Here is a 23,454-nt window from a genome sequence, read left to right as displayed (position 1 = left end):
TGGTGAGGGTTTGCAATCTCTGATTGCTCTTTTTCTTGTTTTCTATTTGGTTTTCAGCGCTACATTATGTCTTGTTCAATTCTGTTCACTTGAGCAGTTAAGAGAGACGATCTATCCCCCATGCACACGATTAGCACTGAGTGCTGTACGTGGCTTTGCCACCTTTTACACCTCAAATAGGTCCTTGTTTTTTATTATGTTGCCAGAGGTGAATGTGTTTGTGGGTAATGGTAATCACGGGAATGGTTTTGCCTTCAAGTGCCTTGCAGAGCAATGGGCAAGTGTTAAATTATTTAATCCAATTGCCTTATTTGTTGGTACTTTATATTTTGCGTTTTTATTCGCCTCAAGTCATTGTGTGTATGTTTCAAAATTAACTTTAAGAACGTCTGTGCATTATATTGGCGCCTCGGTCAGTCTGTGTGCGTTTCTATTTTGCATTCTTTGCCGGTTTGTTTTCTTCTTTTAGTCGCAGCTTGACCTGGCCGATGTGTTCGTGAACCAAGCGATCCACACCATCGAGTACTGTCTGGGCTGCATCTCAAACACAGCATCGTACCTCCGTCTCTGGGCCCTGAGTCTCGCACATGCCCGTGAGTCCATGCACCAAGCATCAAGGCCTTTTCATTCGTCGGTCTTTGGTTGTCTTAGTTCTGCCAGGAAACTGCCTTTTTCACCATGAAACTGTCTGAAAACTGTCTGATCCTCACTGCTACTGCCAGACCGTTTCGCACACATAGCACTCGGTGATGAATGTCTGTTTGTGTACAACCCCTTCCAAAATGTATCTAAATCAAAGAACCACTTTCAATACTTTGGTTTTACAAATGTTTTCACGAGCCTGCAGCATTGAACAAATCTTTCCTGTGTCATGCATTTTCAGAATGTTTGGGACTCCATAATGAAGCCTGAACTTTAATGTAGTCTCTCGACTTCTAATTTTTGCTGATCTTCTTGTTCTTATTGTACTTCTTCTTCTTCAGTTCCTGTTCTTCTTATTATTATTCAGTTCCTGTTCTTGTTCTTCTTCTTCAGTCTTGTTCTTGTTCTTCTTCAGTTCTTGTTCTTGTTCTTCTATGCAGTTCCTCTTCTTCTTCTATGCAGTTCCTTTTACATGGGGGTTTAGAGGCTGCTCCATTGTCACATTTTCATTTCCGTATGCAAGGCGGCCTTTTTTTTTTATCCCGGTAAATTATTCCTGTTATCATGATTTTCACATTTCCATATAATGTTCTCAATATAGCGTGGTGCGCAATCTCACCGCACAAGAAAGTTTAAGATACGGTATCCCATAAAATGTCAGATGAGTGCTATCAGTTTGGTGCGCTCGTGTATTATTAATGTATTTTGATGGTGTTTTATTTATTTATTTTTAAATTCTGATATTGCTGCTGTGCATTCCATTAGCTGGAAGATGGCATTTGTATTGAGGTGATGAATGAATAAACGCCAGTAGGTGTATAATTATTTCTCAGCTGCACGTACATGATGCAAATACCTCCAGCTTCAAGGTACAGCCATGTCTTTTGTTTTGCCCTTTACCTGCAAATCCTGCTTGAGGCCTAAGCACAACTTTGTTGTTTGTGTATCACTTTTCACTCTCATTTATTTACTCGATTTGCTCTTTTTTAAGGCTAGGCATGTTAATTCTGTGCATTGAATGGCTTGTCCACACTACTACGCAGTACCATCGTTTTGCTGGAATATATTAATCAATACTCTTTGCTTTGTACTCGCATCCAAACAGATCATTTTATCTAATTTATATGTCGCTTTTAATTTGTTGATTATTTGTTACACTTTTACTTTCCTGTGAACTCTTGAAAACAGCTACAAATGGGTGTTTACAAGGCAGTAGCCAAAATGAGTCGTCAGATTTTTTTTTTTTCATGAATGGGCTGGCCGGATAACCGAGAGGTAACACCTGCCGTTGAGCCATCTGTCCTGGGTTTCAATGTCGACCCAGCCATAAGAACTGTCACCCTAGTGTCATCATGTTGGGTGAATCGTCAGTGTGTGGGCCGTCCAACGGAGGGAGGTTATGCAGGGGGAACCATCTGCTGCCAGCGCTATTGGTTGGTCGATGTTCAAGATCCTATGGAGTCTTTCGTGAAGAGTAGGCGAGTTATCATCAGCATCCCAAACAACTTGCAAATTAATGCCCTGGCAGACTTCCTGCGAAGACAATAACAATCAAAGCAGCATAATCCTTGCCAAGAGACCGATTCGGCAGTACCACATTCCTTCAGGAATATGATACATTGATGATTATGATTAATCTACGAACATCCAGCCAGCTTGTAAAATGCCCATCACGTGAATAAGATTCAGATCGCTGTTTAATCCAAAGCCCCTCAGATTCTTCAGTATCACTATTGATTCTTTCTTTTTTAATGATTCTCCAAATAAGAAAATAACCATTTGCTATCAAGCTTAATTTGTGTTAGTGACATAAAGAACTATATTTTAATCCGTTTCATTGCGGTACCTCTGTGATCATGAGCACCAAAGGTATATATTTGTGTGTGGCAAGATCGAACAAGTGCTCATTAATTACCTCCGCCACCAAAGCTACGTAGCTAGATAACGAACCGAAGGTCGACGGAGGTTATGTTTTCACCCTTGTCTGTTTGTCTGTGTGTTTTTTGTCTGTGAGCAGGATATCTCAAAAAAGTTATGGATGGATTTGGACGAACCTTGGTGGACAGGCTGGGTGTGTGACAAGGACAAATAGATTCGATTTCGGTGAGAATCTGGATATGGATACAAGAATGTTTCTAATATCCTAAGTGATTCTTCACCATTGAGCGATGTGGCCAATTTTTAACTCTCTAGGCCCAAGGTCAAGCTCAAGGTCACCCAAAACGTGAAAATCGTGACCGCAGTGTAAAGCCGGGGCGAGGCGGAATGGTACAGTGGAAGGATTCGACGGTTTAAATGAAGCCTTGATGAGGCGGATTTTCATTGGGACCTTCATCCTGATTTCGTTACTTCTGCCATCAAGGGTGGATGGAGGTTATGTTTTCACCCCTGTCTGTTTGTCCGTTTGTTACTTGCCGGAATAGATTCCGGCAAGTATGTTGGTTGGTTGGTTACTTGCCGGAATAGATTCCGGCAAGTATGTTGGTTGGTTGGTTACTTGCCGGAATAGATTCCGGCAAGTATGTTGTGTTACGGATTCGTCACTTCCGTTGTTGTGGTTTTCATCCACTTGAAACATTTCTGGTTCCATGTATTCTTATTATTGTTGTTTGAGGGAAATATCAATTATTATTGTCAAAAGGTAAAAAGGTTAATGTTTTAAATGAAACAGGAACCGGACGGCGACGAAGAGGAAGAGGAGAGAAAGAAGGCGGGGCGAGTGAGTCGGACAAGAAAGCCGAGCTGCTCCGAATTCTGAAGCGAACGTTGTCGAACGGGAGTCACTCGCAAACTTTCGAGTTTCCCGGGAAAGGGATTCCTGCGACAGAGTTGTCATTGCTGTGACCGATCAACCTGCGTGTCAGGTTTCTGGCGGTGGATTCCGAGGAGAATTATCCTCGGGCCGTTACGTCTCAAGAGCGGGTCATCGGCCATTTTGACTTGGGCGCTTCGCGCGTCGAGCAAGGTTTCTTTGCTTCATCAGCCGTTTTCACCGCTTTCAGACGTATCTGGTGGGTGTGTGTGCATCGTGGCTTTTGAAGATTAATTTGCGGTTCGCCGACTGTGAGCCGTGAAAGTCCATACCCGAGGGTGTGATTTCCCAGTCGCCTGGAGGGCGCCTTTGGATTTCCCAGTCGCCTTGAGGGCGCCTTTGTGCAGCTTTGGCTGGGTGACTGTACTTGCCATCCGCACGGAATTCTGGTCTCGATTGGACATCGTTCTGGCGATCGCTGGAGCGAAGCAACTTTGGCTTGAAGCCGGGAATAAGAGACATTGGGGAATGTTCTTGGTTCACTCACTTGGAGCACAGTGAGTTATATATTACGAAACTGATGGTACCATCATCGGACATATTGATTGTACATTTGATTACTATTATTGTTGTACTGTTATTCTTGTGTGATCTTAATACAATATTTGTTTGTGAGTAACAATTGGGGTGGCTTCTCCATTGATATTTGACATACAGAATAACACATTTTTCTGTCGTGACTCCTCTCGGGGCTCGGAGGTACACCGTGACCAGGGGGTAGGGGAGGAGCACGTAACAGTTGGTTGGTTGGTTACTTGCTGGAATAGGTTCCGGCAAGTATGTTGGTTGGTTGGTTTGTTACTTGCCGGAATGGATTTGCCGGAATAGATTTTGGGTGGTGAGGGGGCTTGAAGCCAGATTTTAATCTTACAGTTGGTGCTCGCCGTCACTACGATGCGAAGCGAAAGATGCCTCAGAGCTGTCACATTCACAATCGCTATGTCGTATGTACTCCCGATACGTGTTTCCTTCATTGTAAAAACTACCAAGTCAACTGTTATAAGGATTTTGAGCCGATAGGTGTTACTACCTTGGCAAGATCGTTGGAGACAGCGATCTGTTAGCTTATACACCGCCCAAATAGCTATGTGGAATTCTCTCGTGTAGAGATTAAACCCATGTCGTTTGAACTTTGGCAGAGGTCACCATTTACTTTTAATGATCCAAAATGGCCGATTAAAAAAAAAAGTACATTCCGGCAAGTCCTCGGTCTCTGACCGATTTTTCATTTGTGTGTGTGTGTGTGTGTGTGTGTGTGTGTGTGTGTGTGTGTGTGTGTGTGTGTGTGTGTGTGTGTGTGTGTGTGTGTGTGTGTGTGTGTGTGTGTGTTTGTCTGTCTTCATACAGAAAAATTGAAGTCACTTATACTTGCCTACGTGTCACAATTTTAAACCGATTTTCACGAAACTTCACCAAATAGTAGAGTTCGTGGTCCGACAAAATCGTATATATTTTTGAGGTCAAAAGGTTAAAAGGTCAACATAAGCCAAAGGTCAACCACTTTTTTGAATTTCTAAAATCCTCAATTTTAATCCAATTGACTTTAAATTTGAATAGGATTTACATATCGGCGAACTGAATTCAACCACCAACTATTTTTGAGATCAGCGTAGGCCAAAAGGTCAACATAGGCCAAAGGTCAACCACTTTTTTCAAATTTCTAAAATCCTCAATTTTAATCCGATTGACTTGAAATTTGAATAGGATTTACATATCGGCGAACTGAATTCAACCACCAACTATTTTTGAGATCAGCATCGGCCAAAAGTTCAACATATGCCAAAGGTCAACCACTTTTTTTCAAATTTCTAAAATCCTCAATTTTCATCCAATTGACTTGAAATTTGAATAGGATATACATATCGGCGAACTGAATTCACCCACCAACTATTTTTGAGATCAGCATCGGCCAAAAGGTCAACATAGGCCAAAGGTCAACAACCATTTCAAATTTCTAAAATCCTCAATTTTCATCCGATTCACTTTAAATTTGAATGGGATTTACATATCAGCAAACTGAATTCAACCACCAACTATTTTTGAGATCAGCTCGGTCAAAGGTCAATTGTGAGGTCCAAAGGATGCTCTACTGAGTGCCATTCTGCTTTGTTCTCTTTTGCCAAGTGTCATTCTATGAGTGATTTTTCATTTGTTGTCTGTTTGTTTGTCCGCACAGAATAAATATGATTTTCTCTGCAACCGTTGGTCCGATTGACAGGAAATTTTCACCATAGGTGCAACTCCACCTGTAGAATTTTTTATTGATAATGATGACGTCATAGGTCACGTGGTTCGGCCACTATCTTGGAAAAAACGAAAAACTTTGCACCTCTATCTCGAAAGTGCTGAATAGAAAAAAATTAAGACATGGCTCATTGTAAAGAACTCTCCATGGGGAATAAAATATGTTAATGATGATGTCATAATTCGACAAGTACAAAACTTCATCCGGTCAAGATGAAATTTCTTGAACGTCATGTAGGCATAAATTGGTGGAGGGAAAAAAATAATGTTATCGGTCACGTGGTTTGGTCGCCATCTTGGAAAAACCGAAAACATTTGCACCTCTATATCTCTGAAAGTGCTGCATAAGAAAAATTTAGACATGGCTCATTGTAAAGAACTCTCCATGTGGAATAACATCTGTTAATGGTGATGTCATAGGTGCCTCCATTATGACGTTATAATTTGACAAGTACAAAACTTCATCCGATCAAGATGAAATTTTTTGAGCATAATCGAGGGATAAAGTGGTGGAGGAAAATAAAATAATGATGACGTCATCGGTCACGTACGTGGTTCGGCCGCCATATATGTTTTAACACAAACGCCTTAAAAAACACTGAAAACATCCTGGTGAGGGTCTGCAATCTTAGATTGCTCTTTCTTGTTTCATATGTGGTCTGTGTCTACTAGTTGCATCATTGCTGAGAGTACAGCCAGTGCCAGTGCCAGTGCCACTGATAAATTCCTTCTTTTAGGTTAGAGCAGGAATTTGGAATTTGTTCAGGGTGCCGACGATAGGTCACTTACTCCTTGCGAAGGACACTGTGGGATCGTTAACGTACGCCAACTAATGCCAGCTGATGGTATCACCAGTTTAATGTCCATCCAATGGACAGTACACACCTTGATGAATCGTGTTACTTGTGTACAAGCGAGACAACAGGATGACAGTTTATAGCTGGGCCAATATTCCAGCCCAGATGAGTTTGAATGCATCTGGGCAAACCAGCCTCGAGGGAGTGTGAAATGTGGATAATTGTCTGATTTCACGTATTTCATTCACCAGTTTGTAATCGGCAAAATGCAGTAATCCCATTTGGCCAAACAGGGACATTGGTAGCTTATCATCAGGTGCAGCTGCATCCAAATTTGACCATTAAAACACTGGTTTTTAAATGATGACAATTTTAAGGAGTTTTGGGGAAACTTTTCTATTTTCTAGTCCAAATACAATTGTGTGAAATTTGTTGGTCCTATTATTTATTACCTCCACCACCGAAGGTGGATGGAGGTTATGTTTTGACCCCTGCCTGCCTGTTTGTTTGTGAGCAAGGTATCTCAAAAAGTTGTGGCTGGATTTCGACCAAATTTGGCAGAGAGTATGTGACAAGGGGATTCGATTTTGGTGAATATCCGGATTCAGATCCTAGAATTTTTTAGGTGATTCTTCACCATTGGGGAGATGGGGCCAAGAACAATATACATATAGCAGGATATCTCAAAACGTTGTGGATGGATTCGGACGAAACTTGGTATAGAGGTTGTGCGTGTGTGTGAGAAGAAAGAATTGATTCACTTTTGGTGAATATCCGGATCCAGCTACTAGAATTTTAAATGATTCTTCACCATTGAGTTATTGTGCTAAAACCGATATACACTACATGGCCAAAAGTATGCGGACACCCCTTCTAATTAGTGGATTCAGCTGTTTCAGCCACACCCATTGCTGACAGGTGTATATATAATCAGGCACACAGCCATGCAATCTCCATAGACAAACATTGGCAGTAGAATGAACCATACGGAAGAGCTCAGTGACTTTCAACGTGGCACCGTAATAGGATGCCACCTTTCCAACAAGTCAGTTCGTCAAATTTATGCCCTGCTAGAGCTGCCCCGGTCAACTATAAGTGCTGTTATTGTGAAGTGGAAACATCTATGAGCAACAACAGCTCAGCCGCAAAGTGGTAGGCCACACAAGCTCACAGAATGGGACTGCCGAGTGCTGAAGCACGTAGCGCGTAAAAAATCGTCTGTCCTCAGTTGTAACACTCACTACCGAGTTCCAAACTGCCTCTGGAAGCAACGTCAGCACGACAACTGTTCGTCGGGAGCTTATGAAATGAGTTTCCATGGCCGAGCAGCCACACTCAAGCCTAAGATCACCATGTGCAATGCCAAGCGTCGGCTGGAGTGGTGTAAACCTCGCCGCCATTGGACTCCCGAGCAGTGGAAACGCGTTCTCTGGAGTGATGAATCGCGCTTCACCATCTGGCAGTCCGACGGACGAATCTGGGTTTGGAGGATGCCAGGAGAACGCTACTTGCCCGAATCCATAGTGCCAACTGTAAAGTTTGGTGTAGGAGGAATAATGGTCTGGGGCTGTTTTTCATGGTTTGGCCTCGGCCCCTTAGTTCCAGTGAAGGGAAATCTTAACGCTACAGCATCTGACATTCTAGACAATTGTGTGCTTCCAACTTTGTGGCAACAGTTTGGGAAAGGCCCTTTCCTGTTTCAGCATGGCAGTGCCCCCGTGCACCAAGCGAGGTCCATACAGAAATAGTTTGTCGAGATCGGTGTGGAAGAACTTGACTGTCCTGCACAGAGCCCTGACCTCAACCCCATCGGACACCTTTGGGATGAATTGGAACGCCGACTGCGAGCCAGGCCTAATCGCCCAACATCATTGCCCGACCTCACTAATGCTCTTGTGGCTGAATGGAAGCAAATCCTTGCAGCAATGTTCCAACATCGAGTGGAAAGCCTTCCCAGAAGAGTGGAGGCTGTTATAGCAGCAAAGGGGGGGGGGGGGGGAGGGGGGAAGGGGGAACCAACTCCATATTAATGCCCATGATATTCGAATGAGATGTTCGACGAGCACATACGGGTGTGATGTTCTGGTGTCCACATACTTTTGGCCATGTAGTGTATATCACGATGTCTCAAAATGGTTTGGACGGATTTGGACGAAACTTGGTGGATAGACTGGGTATGTGACAAGAACGAATCGATTCGATATTGGTGAAGATCTGAATATGGATTCGGATATGAGAATTATTTAATTTTCAAGTGATTCTTCACCATTGAGAGATTGGGCAAAAAGCGATATATAACATATTTTTAAAAAGTTTTGGACGAGGTATGACTAAACTTGGGGGAGGAGTTGGTTTGTTTACAAGAACAAGCCGATTAGATTTTGGTTCATGTCCGAATCCAGATCCAGCCTATCAGTGGGATACAAAACATAAACTGTTCAGCCTGGCGGAGGTAGGCCTGTCAAGCCTACCCTAACGAGTGCCGTTCTCGTTTGGACTATTTGATGACTCATTCAGATCTTGCTTGTTAAATACATTTAGCATTATCCACAAAATACTGTAACTCTTCATTAATACATGGCAGCAAGTTTGGATCAACATGATATTTGGAGTCAAAGGTTAAAAAGACTTGATTTTACAGATGTTTTTTGGGGCCTTGACAGGGCTACTCAGAAAGATGTTTGCCTGTTATTACCAATGATCAATATAAAGTTTGGGGAATTAATTTGGCATCGGCACTGTCTACAAGCTTTAGTTTCGAGGAATGGCCCAGCTCACATGTCACATTATTCCATGAAAGTAGTCTAAATGTAAGGGAATGCTTGCCAAACCTGTCTCTCAGAGATCCTGTTGATGTAACGATTTTCCAAAGTCTACCCCCCCCCCCCCCCCTCTCTCCAACGCCCCCCTTCCAACCGTAAAAATGAATCTGAGGATATTTTTGGCCTGGTTGAGGCCAATGGCGCTTGCCCCTCTGTTCGGTCGATCGAACCTGTAACATTTATCACACCGAAGCAAATGCCATCATAGCTGTGTAATAAGAGACGGGTGCCATTTGTCACCGCTGTGCTACAGTTTGGGTTGAAGGTAACTTCTTGCATTAAGGCAGCTGTCGGCACACGAGCTAATGTGATCACCGCAGTCCCTCTGCTGACTGCACACTCACCAATCTGCATTCGAACCCTGAGTATAATCGTTATTTTGGAAGTAAATAAAGCATTTTGGTGTTTGTTTCGTAGAAAAACAATTCATTCAAAAAACTTTTTTTCGAATTTGCGTTTTTTACCATTTTCAAACTTAACGTTGGTTTTGGAATGCCAGCTTTGAATTTCATGGGCACTGGGCACTTCATCATGTTTGCTATAGGTCACCCATATGCCACGTGCATTACGAGGGAGCATCAAGGTTAATTTGCACTTTTTGCTTTATGTAATGTGATAGGAGACTTTGTCAAGCCTACCCTATTTTTCAAGTTATTCCTTTACTCTCTTTCTCTCTCTCCCTCTCTCTCTCTTGCTCTTCCTCTCTCTCTCTTGCTCTTTCTCTCTTTCTCTCTTTCTCTCTTGCTCTCTTTCTCTCTTTCTCTCTTTCTCTCTTATCTCTTTCTCTCTTTCTCTCTTTCTCTCTTTTCTCTCTTTCTCTCTTTCTCCGATTTACCATACTCTTCAGAGCGTCAGTTCCGCAGAAGGAGCTTCCTGAGCCAGGGTCATACTGGGTAGTTTGCTATTGCTTTCCCAGCTGTAGTTAAAGCAAGAATTTGGAACTTTGCCCTGGGATAGCTCACCTACTCTTCACGAAGTCTTTAACATTCACCAACTAATGCTGGCAGATGGGACATCCAGAACACCCAGTAATATCCATCTGAATGATGACACACACACACACACACACACACACACACACACACACACACACACACACAGATGAATATCCCTATGACACCAGGATGGCAGCCTGTAGCTTCACTCTTTCGAACTTCACTCTTTGAACTTTTTTTCTGGATTTAAAAAAAAATCTTGTAAGCAATCATTGATTGTAAATTATGAATATGTATGCATATGTATTTCAGCCATTGGCTGCCAGACATGCTTATGAATGATCGTTTTAAGGCCATTTTCCCCGCTGGAGCGGGGGTTAGCCTTGCGGGTCCCATGACAATCATGGTTCCCTGTTTTGAGGCAATATCTTTATGGCCGGATGCCCTTCCTGACGCCAACCCTTGGTCGCCTCTTACGATGCGCAGGGATACGGTGTACCTATTCTAAACCGGGGTACACACCGGGATGAGAGCATGAGGCTTATAATAAACCATTTTTGATTGATTGATTGAATCCAGGCTGGACAGCTTGGAGGCAAGTGTGCGTACATCAAGGGCTTCTAGGCCATCCTGCCAGCCCCATACCCCTACTGCAGCTACAGTGCCTTCAGAAAGTATTCAGGGACTTTTTTCACATTTTGTTGTGTTACGTCCTGAATTTAAAATTGATTAAATTGAGACTTTTTTGTCACTGATCTACCTAATGTGATAATGTGAAAGTGGATATTTTTTGGGAAATTTCCACAAAATAATTAAAAATAAAAAGCTGAAATGTCGAGTCAATAAGTATTCAACCCCTTAGCTATGACACACCAAATTGAGCTCAGACGCATCCAATTTCCTTTGATCCTCCTTGAGATGTCTCTACAATGTCTCTACATGTTTGGAGTCCACCTGTAGCCTATTCAATTGATTGGACATTACTTCGAAAAAAAGCACGTTTCTATATAAGGTCCCACAGTTGACAGAGCAGAAACTCCACAATTAAGTCCAAGGAACTGTCCGTAGAACTCCGAGATAGAATTGTGAGGAGGAATAGATATGGGGAAGGGTATAAAACAATTTCTAGAGTGTTGAAAGCTCCCAAGAGCACAAAGAACTCCATCATTCGGAATTGGAAAAAATATGGAACTATCCAGACTCTTCCAAGAGCTGGCCGTCCAACCAAACTGAGCTACCGGGCAAGAAGGACCTTGGTCAAAGAGGTAACCAAGAAGCCAATGACCACTGACAGAACTACTGAGTTCCTTAGCTGAGATGGGAGAACCTGCCAGAAGGACGACAGTCTCTGCAGCACTTCACAAATCTAGGCATTATGGGAGAGTGGCCAAAGGGAAGCCACTCCTGAGAAAAAGGCACATGAGAACATGCCTGGAGTTTGCAAAAGGTTCCTGAAAAACTCTGAGAGCATGAGGCAAAATATTCTGTGATCTGATGAGACGAAAATTGAACTCTTTGGCCTGAATGCAAAGCGCTATGTCTGGTGGAAACCGAGCACAGCTCATCCCCCATCTTACCCCATCCCCACCACGAAGCATGGTGGTCGCAGCATCATGCTGTGGGGATGCTTTTCAGTGGCAGGGATTGAGAGACTTTTAAGGATAGAGGGAACAATGAATGGAGCCAAATAAAGGCAAATCGTTGAGGAGAACCTGCTTCAGAGACCAAAAGACCTTAGACTGTGGCGAAGATTTACATTCCAACAGGACAATGACCCCTATCATACAGCCAAAGCAACAGTGTAATGGGTTCAGAACAAGAACGTGAAAGTCCTTAAGTGGACCAGCCAAAGCCCAGAATTGAATTCCATTGATAATCTGCAGAAAGACTTGAAGATTGCTGTTCACCGATGCTTCCCATCCAACTTGACAGAACCTGAGCAAATCTGCAAGGAAGAATGGGAGAAACTCCCTAAATCCAGAGGTGCAAAGCTGATAGACATACCCAACAAAAACAACAACAACAGGCATTTTAAGGCCATTTTCCCTGCAAGAGCGGGGGTTAGCCTTGCGGTCCCCATGACAATCTTCTCCATTTTGCCCTATTTTCTGCATCTCCCCTTGTTTAACCCCCTTGCCCGCATTTCTTCTTCGACCATCTTTAGCCAAGTCTTTCTCGGTCTTCCCCATCCTCTACTTCCTTCTATATTCATTTCCATCACTCTTCTCAACCAGTCACTTTCATCCTTCCTCAACACATGACCAAACCATCTCAACCTGTTTCTCTTCACAGCATCAATCACAGGCTCTATTCCCATCATCTTTCCCAAATCATCATTTGTCTTCCTCTCTCTCAACGATACTCCGCACATCCACCGAACCATTCGCATTTCCACCCTTTCCAGCCTTCGTTGCTGCTCTACGTTCATTACCCATGTCTCGCTCCCATAAATCACAACATTTCTCACACATGCAGCATACACCTTTCCCTTCAGCTTCAACGACACTCCCCTCCTCGTCAGCACGCCACTCAGTTCCAGAAACTTCTTCCATGCACATCTCACTCCAGCAACCATTGCCGAGTCTGATCCACCTTCTCCATTAAGCATGTCTCCTAGGTAACAAAATGTTTTCACACCTTCCAGCTTCACGCCGTCTCCAAGATCCAACTCAACATTTCCTCCATCTGCAGCTCCCTCTGTGCACACCTTACACTTGAATGTAGCTGCCACACTGGTTAATGACCCTCTCAAACCACTACATTTTTGATGAACCCACTCAGCGCACATTGTACATTGAATGGAATTCACTCCGACACCCTTCCTGCACACAGCACACGACCACTTCCCAGTTCTTTCCACCTCACCACATGCTTTACCACTTGCCATCACCTTAGTTTTTCCGATATTCACCTTCAGACCTTTTGTCTCCATACATTCCTTCCACTTGTTCATCTTCTCCTTCAGTCCACCCATACTTTCCGCAATCAACACCAGATCATCTGCATACAACAACTCCCACGGTAAACCCTCCCTTACGTTCCGAGCCAGCACCTCTATCACAGCTGCAAATAGTAGTGGATTTAATACCGACCCCTGATGCACTCCCACCTTCACCTCAAACTCACCACTGTTCCCGCCCTTCGTCCTTCCAGCTGTGCGCGCTCTTTTATACATTGACATCACTACTCTGATCAACCATTCCTCCACTCGTAACTTCCTCAATGCCCAAGTCACTACTTCACGTGGAACCCTATCGAATGCTTTCTCCAGATCAACAAACCCAAGAAACAACCTCTTCCTCTTCTCCATGTACTTCTCCTGCAACTGCCTCACAATAAAAAGTGCCTCTGTCGTTCCTCTTCCTGGCATAAATCCCAACTGCATTTCGTCATTCTTCACTTTCTTCCTTATCCTCCTCTCCAACAACCTTTCCAATACCTTCATTCCATGCTCCAATAACTTTATCGCTCGATAAGAGCCACAGTCCAGAGGGTCACCTTTCCCCTTGTATAGAAGGACGAGGGTACTCAGTTCCCAATCCACTGGAATTCAGCCTTCTTTCACCACCAGATTGCAGATCTCTGTCATTCTCTTCACACCCCAATTTCCCGCTGCCTTCAACATATCTCCCACAACTCCCGTCGGCCCTCCCGCTTTTCTGCTCTTCATTGCTTTTATCGCTTCCTCAACTTCCTTCTCGGTTATCTTCTCTGCCGGTCCTAAAACTGGGTTACTCTCTATGTTGCTATCCCATTCATTCTCTGCATTCAACAGTATTTCCATATATCTCTTCCATCTTCCTTTAATTCCATCTGGGTCCACAACAATTTGTCCCACTTCATCCTTCAAGCAACTCACCCCCATCACATCACACCTCTCTTTCGCTATCTGCTTTGCAATCCTGAATACCGCTCTCTGACCCTCTTCCAAATCCAAGCGTTCTCCAAACATTTTCCTGCATGCCTCCTGTGCCTTTGCTACTTCTTTCTTTGCAGCCTTCTTGGCTGCCTTATAACTTTCATTCTCTGCCTTTTCTGCCCCCATACCCTTCGCCTTCTGCCACTCCTTGAACTTCTTCCTCTTCTCGTCATTCTTCTTTCCAACTTCGTCATCCCACCACCATGTTTCTGAGTGCCTCGGTGGTCCTTTTGTCCATCCACATACCTCACCACGGCTCCCAACAGACTTTCTTTCATTGACATCCAACCACTTTCAAGCTCAACCACATCATCCTCTACCCTACCCAGCCTCTCTTTTAATGCCTCCCTCACTGTCACCTCTTTCAACCTCCACACCTTCATTCTCGGTTGGTACTTCACCCGCCGAGCTCTCCTCGCACCTTTCACCCTTATGTCGCAGACAACCAAGTGGTGTTGTGAAACAGCCTCCTCCGCCGGGATCACCTTTGTGTCCCGGAGGTGCCCCCTATCTCGCCTACGCACCAACAGGTAGTCAACGGTTGTCGTCGACCCACCTGACGTGTATGTAACAAGCTTATTATCCTCTTTCTGGAACTGAGTATTACAAATCAACAAATCAGCTCCTACAGCAAACTCCAAAATCCTTTCACCTTCTCCATTTCTCACACCATATCCGTAACCCTCATGAACTCCCTCAAAACCATCCATACTCCTTTCCACATGTCCATTTTGGTCTCCTCCTACCACAACAACTTCCTCATCTTTCACGTTTTCCATCAGCTTCTCTATCGCACACCAGAACTTGTCCTTCTCTTCATCGCTCCGACCAACCTGCGGAGCATATCCCGAGATATCCCGAGACGCATATCCCGAGACGTTCACCAAGAGCTTTCCAATCATCATTTTCACCATCATCAACCTTTCACTCACTCTCGTCACACTCACCACACTGTCTACAAACTCCTCAGAAAACAGGACACCAACACCATTCATGTCCTCTGGGCACCCTTGCCACACAAACTTGTATTTCTGTCCCTGCCTACCCTTCACCATTCTCACACCACTTCCCTTCCATCTCGTCTCCTGCACACAACATATGTCCACTCTTCTTCTGACCAATACTTCCACCACTTCTCCTGATCTCCCTAGACATAGATATACATAGATATACATAGATATACCTAGAAATAGACACCCAAGAAGACTCAAATATATAATCGCTGCTAAAGGCGCGTCTACGAAGTATTGACTCAAGGGGCGGAATACTTATGTAAATTAGATATTTGTGTATTCCATTTTTTATTATTTTGTAAAGGTTTCCCAAAAAAATGTCCATTTTGACATTAATGGGGTATTATGTGTAGATCAATGTCAAAAAAATCAATTTATTCACTTTCAAATTCAGGCTGTAACACAACAAAATGTGAGAAAAGTTAAGGGGTGTGAATACTTTCTGAAGGCACTGTATGTGTTTTTGTTCAGTGGTGTGGTGAGACTGGTGCCAGAAGCATATAAGGGGTGTTCAGAGTTTCTTACCCACCAGAGCAAACGACAACATATGCTTTCAATTGCCTATATTTATTTTTCAACATCACCCGCCCGCACCCCTACTCTCCCCCTCCACCCTTCCTACCACCCCCACAACTCCTCTCTACCGCACCCTTTAATGTGATGCACTCGGTCCAACACTTACTGCAGCTTGATTATGCGTATTTTCTAAAAGTCTTTGTACTGGTTCTTCAGAAACTCCTAACTGCTGTGATCTTCCCACAGAGTTTGTCCTTCAATTTGGGAAACAGGTAGAAGTTTGAGGGAGACAAGTTTGGTGAAAAGACTGGATTGGGAAGCAATTCAGTCACAGTTGGTTACTGTGTTTGCTGCAACATGCATTGTCCTCTTTGACTCAACTTTCCACTGTGCTTTGTTCTTGTTCTTGATGGGCTTCTCTCAACCATGGCAGTTTGTCAGAATAGTACTTACTCCCCATTGATGGTCTTGCCTTTTGGGCCCAGTAATGCCAGTCAATAATGATCACCTGATCATGACTGATTTTAGTATTTTCTATTTTTAAGTCTCTGATAGACTCATGTGGGAATTTAAACAAAAGGGTGTTCACAAGTAAACTTACCAAATCACGAGTTTATTTGATCTGTGAAATTGCTTTGGGTCTTATCGCATCATTAAGTGGGTCAGTCTGGAAACTCTCTGTATGTCTCCTCATATAAATCTTTAAGATAGACATTGAGTAATTTTGGAACCTCTGTTTTAACATATTAATTCCCAAAACATCATCATCACAGATGCTTCTGGAGTGGTCTGAATAGATTGCAAATCACACGGTGATATATCTGGGACGTATCGTAGGGATCAGCACTTCCTCTCTCTGATCAAATGAGAGTTCCTTTGGAACCCATCCAGTGCTCACTTTATTTAATTTCCGATGAAAATGATGGCTTCCAATCCCCCATTGCTAATACACCGTTCTGCCGCAGTGTCACACACATTGAAGCGGCGATCACTTAAAATAAACTATTCGACACTGCCACGGCTATTCCTTGTTTGAGTTTCATCACTTCGCTGCACATGAGAATATTCATCATCCATTGGTGATTCATATCTATTTTCAAACATTTGGCACCACTCAAACACCACTTCCGTGTGAGAGACTATCACTGGACTGTATGCAGCTAATGCATTGTAAATTTCATTTGATTTGACATGTTCACCTACCAGAAATTTCATCACAGTCCCCCTCTCCTTCCCCTCCAAGCACATGACACACTTCACTGCTTTCTGAAAGTACCCAGAATACTTTGCCTTGCTGAGATGTCAGTTCATACAAGAGATGCCATAAATTCAATCTCCCACTCCCATTCAAACTTCCAGCAATGCCATTGTTTTGCCATTTTGTAGAAGAGAAGTGCAGGTTCACCTTAAACCACTCTTTTTTTTTTTTTCTTTTTTCTTTTTGTATACTGAATCGAGGCTCGTGAAAGAGCTAACATTTATTTCACAAACAAATCAACCAGACAAACAAAATATACAAAAAGAGGGAGCGGAAGACAAGATGGGGAGAGAAGGGGAAGCACACAACCACAACATTTGAGAGCAGGGAGAAGTGTGGGAGGGAGAGGGCTTGGGGGGAGGAGGCATGGGAAGGGGGGGGGGGGGGGAGAGGTATAAAACACAAGGGGACCTCTAATACAAATATGTATGATAATTACCTGTTTTCCTCATAAGAGAATAACATATATCATGTGACGTAATGTTGATGATTTTTATACGCAAATCACGATTCTTGGATGAAATAAATAATAGAAGGTGAAAGGTTGACATTTGGACAAAATTGCAGTGTGAGAATAGGAGTAGCAGGAAGGAAAAAAGCTTTGGGAATCAGCAATGAGTAGAATTGGATCTTTAACGTCCATCAGCTAATGCTCGTAGTTGGATCCCCAGCTTACCGTTCACCCGAGGGACACCACACTTTATGTTGCAATGTCCCGCCTGCGATGGACCTATCCGATAGTTTGTAGTCGGGTTGTGAATTGCATTCAGACTGGACTGCTCAAAGATAAGTGCACTATCTGTCAGGAGTAAAATGATACAAGAAGTAACTTGAGGTGTGTTTATCTTGTGCTCAAATGGCCAATAATTCCTCCAGAGAATGCCAGTCATGAGCATTTACATGTGCTTTAAACCCTCGTGAAGAACCAACACGGCAGGAATTGTATGCTGTTTGCAAGGCCAGCATCCCTCTCTGCAATCTGAAAATTATTAGACTGTGGTCTGATAATTGGAGTATGTATGTCCTTCAATCTTGGAAAATCGCACAATTTCACCCCATCACTCCAGAATGATCATAAAAATGAACCCACCTACTTCTTTGGTCATCTACTGGTAGAAGTTAAGTCTCCTGAACTTTTAGGCCTCATCAGACAGGACCTTCCCTGGGCCAACCACGTAGCAAAGCTTGCCTCCAATACCAAGCGCAGAGTGGGCATCCTCTGTCGATCCGATTCTTTCCTTGGAAAATCAGTTACTTACACTCTGCAAGACCTTTGTCCGTAACTCAATGCAATGCTACTCTCCACTATTGGCTGGTGCTACAGCATCATATCATTACTTGCTTCTGGATTCTGTGGAATCTAAAGCTCTCAAAAGTTTTGAAATCTCCAGTGATGAGGCCGATGCACAAGGTCTGTTACTCTCACATCGCAGGCTGGTGAATAGTGTATCTGTTTTCTTCCATCTATTACCCAACATTGCTCCTTCTGTTCTCTGTCCTCCAGCCCTTACCAGCCAACAGCAGGATGCATGCGTTATTCCAGCAACCCCTTCCGAGTTGAACTTCAAAAATCCAGGTTGACTGCTCAGCTCAACTCTTTTATTCCTCGCTTTTCCTGTCTGTGGAACCACTTTTCAGATGCTGTTTTTGTATCACTTTTCCCTCCAGGACTTCAAGCAAGTAGTCCGCCGCTAACTCTTGCCATCCCTATTTCTGTGTCGCATGATCTTTCACCTTTCCTAACATAGCCATTTTACTTAGTTTGCTTTCTCCCTTCCTCATGTTTGTTTATTCCTTTGATGTTTCTCCCACTGTCAGTCATACCTTGTTCTTCCATGAGCCTCGTTCCTGTAAAGAAAAATTAAAAAGCTTTGGCCAAGCAACAGCCGAGCAAGACTTAGATGGCTGTTGTCATTATGTTTGGGAAGATGGCAAACGCTCGTGAGTGTCACCACTCACTATATCTTCACCGACCAAGCTGGTCTATCCAGTCTTGTCGTTTCTTATAGCCTGGTTTTTTTTCTTAGCCGATTGGATCAATCTAAACTTGCCTTTAGAGCTCACCAACCTATCTTTGGGTTGCCTGCAGACCCTGAGACATTGTGCCTCCTGCCATAAGATGTCAATAATTTGACTGCCTCGAGGGGTAGTAAGTTGTGAACCAGCTGCATCAGTGTCAAGAGTAGGGAGCCAGACTCAATTGTACTTCATGTGAAGGCCTTGTACATTGTAATGAGCTGTGTATGATTTAGAATTAACTTTGTGACAGGAGAATGCCAAGGTAATAATGAGCCTTAGAGGCCAGTTTTGAGATAGCCCACCCAAGATAGTTTATTGTTAATGGTGAGGCCCTGGACTTCCAGAGACGTCACTGCCCAGGCATTGGCCATAAATGGAAATTTTGTTTGGGAGGGGAGCAGGGGTGTTCAGGAGCGAGATTCGGAGCCGAAGTGGCGATTTTTAAGCAAAATCCCTTGGAGGAATTAAAAAAACAAACTGCAATGAAGAAGGAGCCGCACATATAGAGGAGGTGCGGCAAATAATTGTGTAAGTGGAAAGAGGCAGAAGAGAGATGAGTGCGAGTTTTTCATTGAAATACATTTTACGTAGCTGAGCTGTGACCTTTTCCCCAAAATCTGCAGACAGTGTGTCCTGGATACCTGAAACTTGGGCCCTGGCAGAAATCAGACTTGTGATCAGAGATTGAGAAGAGATGAGACTTGTGGCCTGCAACAATGATAGATTCCATCAATTTGCATATGACGGGAAGAGGGCTGGACCAGTCTGCAGTTGAGGTTATCAGTTTCTTGTGGAGGGTGATGCCATTGGCAGCTTTCCAAGAGGAAGGTAGATGACGATGTGAGAAAGACCTGGAAATGAGAGCAAATGCATTAAGAATAGGTTGTTGAAGACAGCTCATCAGTACTTATGATGCCGTTTGCCTTAATAATCTTCTGCTCTCCTCTACCCTTTAATAAGGGGTAAGGTTCAATGACACCAACCTCCTGCACTGCCTTGAGCACAATTCTCCTCCACTTCACTCTGTCCTCAGCCAACCTTCTTCACCCTTCCATCCACCCCACCTTACTGATATGCCTCTTTACACAAACCTCACAACCTTGGTATACCTCTTTTCCTCCTACGTTGTTCCCTCCACCTGTCCGCTCTTTTTGCCATTCTCTCTTCCCCCATCCGCACCAAGTGTCCAGCCCATCCCAACCGGCATTTCACCAATCTCCCCGTCAAGCTCGTCTGCACACCAATCTCCTCCCTCAGTTCATCCATTCTCCTTCTCAAAATAATAATACTTAAAATAATTGCTGGACCCTAATATTCACCCACTTTAATACGGATTTTAAGACAAAAAGTACCAAACTTGCTGAAGTTGCATTTGCTGCACCATGTTGAAAATACTGTAATTTAATTACCGGCTTATTTCACATTTCACATGCTTAAACAAACACCATTGTTTGTGATTGTTTGGAAGTACTAAGAACATTTAAGACGGAATGCCAAAAATGAAATGGTTACACGATTCCCCAAACAGGTGTCTTTACCCCCCAAACAATATCCGGTATTAAAAAAGGAAAAATTGATGAAATTCTCACATCTATTCCACATGGATTTGCTCCATATGCTGGGCGAATATTGCATGGCAGAAAATGATTGCTCGCAGGCCTGAAGGTGCCTTCTCAGCCTTGGGTTATGTTGAAGTTCTAGTAATAACTTTTGCAATTCTGTTTTTTGCAGAGAGGTAGTTTCTCTTTAATTTTATTTCCTTTTTTCTGTTTTAATTGTGGAGATAAATAATACGATGTTCTTTATTCTTCACTCTATTCCAAGGTTGTTAGTGCTGTTGGAATTGGTCGATCGTAACATGTTGTTAGTTGTGCATACAGGTCATTTATTGGTATGTTTAATATCTGTTATAAGCTGGAATCTTAATATGCAAGAATCCAAATTGCTTGTCCAGTTCGATTTTGCATACCCAAGGATGTATTTATTTAAAATGCCAGGGATTCTTCATTATTGTTTGTTGGAAACATTTCCTGTGTTTTCAATACTTTATTTCCTGTCGGCCACAGGACACAGATCAGCATGTATTATATACGAGTATTATGCGAGTAAAAAGTCTGTCAAAAATGACAAGTAGGAACAGTTTATTTGATGGTGCAGCCTCATGAGCGTGCCAAAATCTGAATCCTCAGCCTAGTGTCAGGTGTGCTTTTTATCTTCTTCATTTATTAGATATCATACAGATGGAAATGAACACTCGTTTTACTCTGCGCGTGTAGCACATCACGTGCAGCGAATTTCACCTCCCTGCGTCTTGTATTTATTGTCTTGTATCGAGTTTGTTTTATCCTCAAAAATAGGCCAGACTGAACACACATTCCTGTTAAAAGATTGGCCTTTAAAACCTACCCTTATGAAGGGGGGTAGACATCTGTACAAACACATAAACTGACATAGTTTTATATGGCAGATTATATTTTATTATATTATACTAGCAAAAGTACCCAGCGTTGCCGGGCAACACAGAGTCGCTTTGTGTCGGGAATAGGAAGATAAGAGGGTTGAGAGAGGAGAGGAAGGGAGGCGAGGGAGGAGAGGAGTGGTGGAGGGGTCAGGGAAGGGTGAGGGATGGATGAAAGTGGAGAAGGGAGTGGAAGAGGGAGAGGGTAGGGGGAGGATAGAATAGGGAAGGAGAGAGAGGGAGAGGAGTGAGGGTTGGAGAGAGGATGATGGTTGGAGAGAGGAGTGTGGTGAGGTTTAGAGAAAGGAATGGGGGTTGTAGAGAGAGGAGAGTGAGGTTTTTACCCATTTTGTAAAACTCTTCATGCACCATCTAACACCGTGGTTCTTAACCTGGGTTCGACTGAACCCCAGGGGTTCAGTGAGCCAGTCTCAGGGGTTCGGCAGATGTCCTCTGAAACGCATTGCAATGTTTTTTATTTTTTTTAGTTTTGTATCAATTTTGAATCTATGTGTAATTACGCTTATTATTAATATTATTATTATTTTGCTATGTATGTTACGAACGAATGGAAATGTTATTTGTAATTGTATTCCCATCCCATTCATGGTTTCTCTGGTCTGTGTTTAAGATAAGTTGTTTCACACTGACTGTAGTAAGTTGAATCAATGAGCAACTTGCTAATTATTCTGTTTATGGTGCTTACTTGCTTACTTACTGGATTTTGGACTTTGCAGGTGTTCGGCAATTCCAGTGAATAGCCTCGATTCGCTTGCCGTGTGCCATGCGTCATTGGTTGCGCCTTACTTTGGAGTTAGATTAATTGAAAAGTAAGTTGGAAATGTTTGTGGATATGCAGGGCGGGTTCAGAGTTATATTAAAGTCAAAAGTGGATGGTGATTATAAAATATGATTGAATTACTCAGAAAATTAGGGGGAGGTGATATAACTCCTTTGGTCGAAATTCAAAACGAACAATTCGCAGTTTTCTATGTTATATTATAATGGGATTTGAGGTGACATAGAGTTGAGTAGATAATAAATCCCGTCATTGTAACTATAAGTTATGTTTTTCTTTGTTAAAATAATCTCAGTTTTCAGAGGGGTACTGATTATATTTAAGCATGTTCCTTTTTTAATTTTTGTCATATAATTATTTGCCCGAACTCAATTAAGATCAGTTTGTTCCTTTTTTTTTTTTTTTTTTTTTTTTGCAGTATGCCGAGCAAAAAAAGGAAGTGGTCGGAGGATTACGTGCGGTACGGGTTCACGTGTTTGATGGAACGGGACGGAAGTCAGCGTCCTCAATGCATGCTTTGCATTGTTAAGTTGACTAACTCCAGCCTAGCACCAGCAAAACTACGGAAACACTTCAAAAAACTGCACGGCGAGGGGCAGTACAAAGACGCAACGCTGGATGAATTCAAATTTAAGAGAGTCCGATTCGACGCAAGTGCTACCTTGCCCACTCTCGGCTTCGTTCCAATTGACAAACCGATCCTCACCGCATCCTATGAAGTTGCGTACCTGATCACAAAGCAGGGCAAACCGCACACCGTTGGTGAGACACATCAAACCGGCCGTGTTGAAGATGGCCAACATCATGCTGGAAAAAGCTGCTGAAAACAAGTTGTCTCTCGTTCCACTCTCAAATGACACCATCAGATGCAGAATCGATGACATGAGCGACGACATCCTCGCCCAGGTAGTTGCAGATTTAGTCGCGAGCCCGACGAAATTCAGCCTTCAACTTGACGAGACCACCGACGTTTCGAATTTGAGCCAGCTCATCTTATTTGTGCGTTATGTCAAAGTAGATGAGATCAAGGAAGACTTTCTGTTCTGCAAGCCTCTCACAACAACGATGAAGGCAGCTGGCGTGAAGAAGCTTGTGGACGACTTCTTCAGGAGCAACGGCCTCTCATGGAACATGGTGGCTGCAGTTTGCTCGGACGGAGCTCCACCATGCTGGGATGCAACTCCGGTTTTGGAGCGCTGGTGAAGGCCGATGCACCACAC

General features: G+C 43.3%; 1 protein-coding gene across 14 annotated transcripts in view; it reads left to right on the top strand.

Annotated features, from left to right (window-relative positions):
- LOC137415338 (V-type proton ATPase 116 kDa subunit a 1) overlaps positions 1–23,454 on the top strand; it is a 221,662-nt gene that overhangs the window by 149,075 nt on the left and 49,133 nt on the right. For all 14 annotated transcript variants that reach the window (XR_013623861.1, XM_068100933.2, XM_078780484.1 and 11 more), the window contains one exon: positions 470–593. Coding sequence is in view for 13 of the 14 variants with exons in the window: in XM_068100933.2 (XP_067957034.1) it covers positions 470–593 (124 nt within the window). In the remaining variant the exon portion in view is untranslated. Of the gene's footprint in view, positions 1–469; positions 594–23,454 lie in introns of those variants that run through there.

The sequence above is a fragment of the Myxine glutinosa genome, chromosome 6 (genome assembly GCF_964187855.1).
Source record: "Myxine glutinosa chromosome 6, kmMyxGlut1.1, whole genome shotgun sequence".
Taxonomy (NCBI): Eukaryota; Metazoa; Chordata; class Myxini; order Myxiniformes; family Myxinidae; genus Myxine; species Myxine glutinosa.
This window is presented reverse-complemented; position numbering and strand designations above follow the sequence as displayed.